The following is a 6,599-nucleotide window of genomic DNA, read 5'->3' as shown; positions in this document are numbered from 1 at the left end:
CGCCTCTCCTGAGGCCCTCACAGCCACTGCTTTGGACGAGCCCCTTCCTAGGCTTGCTGCCTGGTTCTCATTAAGGCCAGGACCACGCCTTTTGCTCGGGTGTCCCTTCCTCAGTGAGCGGGCTTTGCTGAGAGCTGTCTGCGGAACCCCGGCTGAGTCACTGCATCTCGTGGGGCCTCCTCTCCTCTGCGTGGGAAACGGTAATCATACGGGCAGGTGTGGGAGGCTGAAGGGGACGGTTTTTTTTCTGGGCCTGGCAGGTGGCTGGCCTGCACGGGGTGGGGTGGCGGGGTGAAGGGCATAACCCAGCCTGTCTTCTTGAGCCATCCATTCTTCCCTCCCTCCCTCCCTCCATTCTGGCTGGCAAAACGCTGCAGAGTGCCGATCTCATGCCAGGCACATCGGTGTCTGTTATTTATCAAGCGCTTCCTATGACCAGGCTCCAAGCCTTGAAGACAGGATCTCATTCATCCCCATACAAGCCTTTGACAGGCAGGGAGGGTATGGCCATGAAGACCAGGCTCAAGGTTACATCTTGGCAAGCAGCAAGGCCGGGATCCACACCCAGGTCCATGGGGCTCTGAAGCCCCGGCCCCTATCCGTGGGAGTCACAGAGGCAGGTCAGAGAATCATGACTTCGTTGATGAGTTGTTCCTAATTTTCTGGTGTCATCACTCCTCTGGGAATGTGATGAAAACTAAGAATCCGTCCCCAGAAAGTTGCACACGAGCCAAGTGCTCGCTCATGGGCCACAACACACACACATGTGCACGTGCCATTTTGCGCTCACCTAACACCCATCTCACGATGAAGGGACACTGAGACCAAGGGACCAAGTGACCCCTCTTAGGTCGCCTGCCAGAAGCGGCCGGAGGCAGATCCGCACCCCAGGCCTCTGCACTATCCACACAAAGGTGGATGTCCCAGCACACCTGTGCGGCCAGGGGCTTCCCCGGAACGCTCTGTTCCGCTTTGCAAAAGCCAAAAGACAGGCAGGGAGGGTATGGCCATGAAGACCATACCCTCTTTAGGCAAACAATCCCCACTTTAGATCCTGTGCTCCAAATTCTGCCACATGAAGCCCCTGGGCTTCGCCCTGGGAAGAGCCACGGAAGTGGCCTCACCTCTGACCAGGATGAAGGTGCCATTGCCTTTCACTCTTAAGTGTGGCCAGTGGACGGAACAATAGTAGGTGCCCGTGGCCGACGCGCTGGGCAGCTTGAGGGTGACCTCGCACTGCGTGGTGTGGGTCTGGTTCTCTGTGCCTGTGCTGGGTTGGCAGCTGGTCTGCTTCTTGGAGCTCTCCTGGCCCTGGAGGTCCACGTGGAAGTAGCTGACGGTGAAGGTTTTGAATTTTGGGGTGTACAGGTAGGTGATGCTGCAGCCGAAGGAAATGGCCTTGTTGGCCAGAGACACCAGAATGGGGGCGCCGGTATGGATCACCGACTGCCCTCCTGCAGGGGAAGGAAAAGGAGAGAGAGGCTCGCTCTCCAGGCTGCTTCAGTCCCTCCCGTCCGCTTCCCAGCGAGGACCGAGGACCGAGGCTCCCAGCTCCACCTCTCACGTGCTCACTGTGCGCAGGCGTCGTGCCGGGCGCTTCACACATGTGACTCTCCGACTCCCAACACACCAGGGCAAAGTGTGTAAGAGCTCCGTTTCAGAGAGGAAGAGTCTGATGGTCAGGGAGGCCAAGCTGCTGGCTTCCAATGTCTCAGGGGTGGAGCGTAGCTGCAACTCCACCCAGGGCTGGACAGCTCCAGACCCCACGTTCCCACCGCACGCCCCCCCCAAGGCCAAGATGCCATGTCGGATAACAGCACAGGTCCCAGAAGACCCAAAGCTGGTGAATATGGGAAGTAAGAAGAAGGAAGCAGGAAAGAAAATAAACACTTCTTGGCAGGAAGAAGCATTTCCCAGCAGCAGCCACACGGAGAGCAGTCCCGTGCTCTCCCCAGCCTGGAGGGGGAGCCATGCCAGGCACCGAGAGAGAGCTTGCCGCGAATCTGAGCTCAGAGAAGAATTTGTCAAATTTTTATGCAGAACATAATGAGCCATAACGCCCTGAGAGCACTCCTCCAACAATGCCTAGGTGTCCCGCAGGCAGCTGTCCCACAGGCAGCTGTCTGGCCTTGACCGTGATGTTCAATGACCGATCCAAAGGCAGTTCCGTGGGAGCTGCCCACTCCCCACCTCCACCCTCACCCTTCCTCATCAGAGGCACCTAGGAAAACAGTTAGAAAGCCCCCAAAGCAACAGCCTGCCGGGCCGGCCCCCCTGCAGGCTCCTGAGATGCTGGCCAGATCCTGGGCCAGATCTGTAGCCGCCACCTCCCCATCCCCAGACCCCAGCTACGCAAGCCCCCTCAGCTGCAGTGTGCCTGGTCCGCTCAGCACCTTTCTCCTCCAGCAGCCAAGCAACAGACAGTTCTAAATTGAGGTCGGCAGCGAGCAGCCAAGAACATGCTGGCCAGGTTGTTAATCGGGAGAAGATCACGCATCTGAGACGCTCGGAGGGAGCAGCGAGATTTATTTTGTTGGGGAAAGTGAGGCGTGGACCTCCCGCCTGTCGTGCGGGGCTGGCGCGAGGCCAGGCTGGTTTCTGCTCAGCTCTCTTCAGCTCAGCCTTGAGCAGGGTCCCAAGAGGGGAGGCCAGGCCCTCAGGAAGACTGGGGACAGGGATGGAGATGGCCCTTCACACCAATCCATCCCTCGAAGCTCCCACCACACTGATATTTTGAGTTTCTTATTGAGCAACTAAGGGGCCACCCCTCCCCGCAAAGATCTGAAGTCCCTGACACTTTCAGGGAATCAACCGGCATCTGTGCGTCACAGTGGGTCGACTTTGTCACATGTCATTCCTGTGACAAGTCTCACGTGGGGAGCCCACTGAGCCTCCCCTCTGGCGGGTGGAGTGGGCGGGTTTTCGCAGCGCAGTTTCTGCCCCGGGCTCCAGGGCAAGGTCGCTGCTGCTGTTTACCCATAATAGTATTTCAGTTGGGTCATAAAACAAGAAGCATTGACTCGGGGCTGAGGTTTGTCTGAGGTGTGGCAGGGGCAGAGTCGGGGTGCAGAGGCATGTCCCCCGGAGTCCTAGGCGGGCCAGAAAGGACAAGAGGCAAGAGGGGTGAGATGGACATTACTCGCCCTGCCCAGCGGCCCCACGTCGCGGTCCTGCTCCCGCTCTGCATCTACCTCCGCCGTCCCCTCTGCCCGGGACCTCCGCCTCCCAGACGCAGCTCGAGAGCCACTCCTGGCTTTTATTCGCATCCTCCGGTGTGGTTCTCACAGTGACCCCGTGAGGCAGCCAGGATGGGGGCGCCAGGCACGTGTCTCCTTGCGGGGGTCAGGAGGTTGGAACCTGACCAAAATCACCATGAAAGTGGTCGAGCCAGGGACTGCACGGAGGCCTGGCCACCTCCGCCCGGGCCTCGCGTCCCTCTTCGTGTATCTAAGAGGCCGCTCCAGGCCCAGGGAGGCTGGACACGCTGTCAACATTACAAGGCCACCTTCCTGTTCGTCCTGGCGGGAAGGCATTCATTCAATTGTCTTTTAAAAAATTCTCTTCATTCGAGGTATCCTTCTAGAAAATGATGGAATCTGCTACTGCAATTAAGCTGATCTTTACGATTCTGGGGGGACTCTATAAAAAAATAGATGACCGTTGTTCTGTATTCTTCCGGGATTCGTTATTTTAAGGTCAGAGGGTTAGGATCATGAAAATGCATGGCCCTGGCTCAGGTCTGCCACAGAGAGGAGAACCTCAGACCTCACATGAAAACGCTGTCTCCAAAAAGTGAGGCGATGAGGCAGTTTCTGTCAATCAATAACAGCAGCCAATCTGGGGACAGCAGGCCAGAGACAGAGGGCGGGACGGAGAGAGGCCTACAGTTGCCGTGAAGGCAACTGGGTTCCAACCTGGCGATGTAGCTAATTATCTCCATCGTCCCCTCTTTTTATTGAGGTGTCAGAACCCCGGAGCCTGGACCACAGCGGCTCAGTTCCCATCCCCCCTCTCCTGGACCTGTGCTGCCAAGAGGCCCCTTCTGGGGTGCAGGTTGCTCCAGCTGACTGCCAAGCATCCCCCTGTTATGGCTCGGTGCTACAGAGAGGTTCATAGTCATTTCCAAGTCTGGTTGCGGGGGTGGGGGTGAGGCATGCGGGTGCCCTGGGGTCTAGAGGTCATTAGTGAACTGAAAGCAGGAACATGCCTATGGTGGGCTAGAAATGGCCCAAAGACAGAGGGCCCAGCTCCCCAGAGCCACCACTGCAGCCTGGCCTGCCTGCCCAAGAGCTTGGTTGCTTATTAGGCTTCTCCAAGTCCTCCCCTCCCCCACACAACTGCAACCACGGAAGGTTAGTTCAATGGGGCAGCACAAGCTACCACCACTAGGCCCTGCCCATCTCCGCTCTGCAAGAGACAGTGTTTTCAAGGGATGGCACGTCCTCCATCCCTCACTTCTCCGCAGCTTCAGGGACTGAGGGACTACTAGGAAGCCAGGCCTGGCTGGAAATGGGAGTGGGGGTGCCTGGGAAAAGCCCAGTTTTTAGAGGCACCAGGCCTGGGTTTGGATCCTGGCTCTGCCACCTGAAGGCTGCGTAACCTTAGGCAGGTGGCTTTCCTTCTCTGAAGCTCAGTGTCTCCCCTGCAACACGGGAGAGTAACAATGCCCACCTTACAGGGTGTCACAGGATTAAAAGAAGCCAGGAAGATTCACGGGCTGCCCTAGGGCCAGGCTGCCTTTCCCCAGAAACAAGGAGGAGGCAAGGAAGTCAGATGAGTCCCGGGTCCACCCTGTGACAGGCCCACTGTGCAGCATGTGTGGCCAACAGAGCCCTCCCCACGGCAGCCTCCTCCTGCTTCCCTCCCCCACCCCCGCCGCACCCGCCCTGCTGTCTGTCACCCTTATTGGGAAAGACTTTGTCTACCACTCATGGGCGCCTGATTCCTTCCTTTTCCGGTTCTTCTTTTGAATCTGCAGCCACTTCGAACTGTGGGTTTGAGAGCTTGACAGCTCCAGAACCCAGCCTCCTCCCCCGCCATGCCAGGGCCTGCCGGGTGCTGCCCCCAGGGATCCACAACCCATCCAGCTGACGCTGCCCCAGTGCCCCACCGGAGGAGACCCAGGAAATCAATTTACAATGTCAAGACAAGCAGTTAAAAAAAATAGAATACGGAACATTTCGTGAATAGCAAAGGCAACGTTTGTGATCTTCCAGTTTCAGTTGCATTCTTACAACTGGGTTCAGACGGGGTCCTGCTATGTCGTGCATCCTTAACTTTGGGCCACCATTAAAAAAAAAATTTCTAAGTCCCTGGCCTGGAGGGTCCAGCCCACACCTCTGGGCCCTGCGCAACCCGAGCTGCCCTGGCCCTCTGCTCACTGCCCCCGAGGCGCCAGGCTCCTGAGCCTTTGCCCGCGCTCTTCCCATGGCTCATGCGCTCCCGGGGGCTCCCTTCCTCTCTCTGGCCTGTGGGGTCACTCGCTCGGTCTGCAGGACTCTCTCCTCCCTGAGCCGCTCCTGGGTGTGCGGCGTCCCCTGCATAGCGCAGACTCCTGGGCATTGCTGCCCAGCCACCGGATGAGAGGAGCCAGCGCCCTGGGCACACTCCCCTTTTGCAGGCGAGAAAACTGAGGCCCAGAGACGGTTAGAGCTTTGACCAAGCGGCACAGCTGATCGGCGGTGGAGACGGGATCTTAAGCTGGATCCCTTTGGGTCCTTAACTCCACACTCTAGGCTGCAATTTTAAAACCTCAAGGCAAGCAAAAGGAAAAACTTCTCAAATGAAAGAACCGTACCCTTTTAAAGGGAGCTAAAAAGTTCAGAGGCCATTTGCCTAGATTTGGGTCATGTAAGAGGCAGACATGTCTGGCTGCACATAGGGGTTTGGGGACACTGGCACTCAGAAGTGACCCTGCAGCATGAGGGAGACGGCTGCTTTTGCCCAGCTCAAGCAGAGTCTGCAGCTTCCAGAACAGAAGCAAGTAGCCCCATGAGCCCTCTACAGACTGGTCCTGTGGCAGGGTCAGCCGAGTGTCCAAAAAGGGCCAGCCAGCCTCCCTCTCTCACTGCAGTGATGACATCCCATCACCCCCATGATCCGGGACCCTCGCCATCTCTCCCCCGCCAGCTGCCCTGTCTTGCCGGCTGCTCCTCTTCCCATCCAACTCCTGGGCCAGGCCTTGGCCCCAGCTCGCCCTCTGCCTGGAACTCTATCCCTTCTATGGCTCTGAACATCAGCATCGTCGGCCAAGGGCGTGAGAGCCCAGACAAGCTGATCAAAGGTGTCCATTCCGACTAAGGTCGATTTCAGAGGCAAGCACTTTGATTCCCTAGCTACAGAAGAAAGCGGTTCCCACGGTCTTTATTTCAGACGTGGAGTTTTGTCCTCCAATTTAATTCTGGCATCTTTCGGAGCTATGCCTTTTTTCAAAGGCCCATGTGAAATGCTGCTGGGAAGACCCAGATGTGGGGCTGAGAGTTTTATCATTGAGCTCCGGCCGTTCGCCTGAGCATGAATGCCAGGACACCACAGAACGATGGCGAGTCCTTCGGGACACACGCATCAGACACGGCGGCGCATGGCCAAGTGGCTGACTA

The 6,599-nt window shown here is 57.6% G+C and overlaps 1 protein-coding gene across 1 annotated transcript in view; it reads right to left on the bottom strand.

The window, feature by feature from the left end:
- The window catches only part of NFAM1 (NFAT activating protein with ITAM motif 1), a 28,999-nt gene that overhangs the window by 15,574 nt on the left and 6,826 nt on the right, over window positions 1–6,599 (bottom strand). The window contains exons 2-3 of the mRNA XM_011369112.2: window positions 1,125–1,454; window positions 933–970 (exon numbers count right to left, since the gene is read on the bottom strand). Coding sequence (XP_011367414.1) covers window positions 933–970; window positions 1,125–1,454 — 368 coding nt within the window. The remainder of the gene's footprint in view (window positions 1–932; window positions 971–1,124; window positions 1,455–6,599) is intronic.

Source organism: Pteropus vampyrus, unplaced genomic scaffold, assembly GCF_000151845.1.
Source record: "Pteropus vampyrus isolate Shadow unplaced genomic scaffold, Pvam_2.0 Scaffold145, whole genome shotgun sequence".
NCBI lineage: Eukaryota > Metazoa > Chordata > Mammalia > Chiroptera > Pteropodidae > Pteropus > Pteropus vampyrus.
Note: the sequence above shows the minus strand (reverse complement) of the source record. Positions and strands in the feature narration are given on the sequence as shown.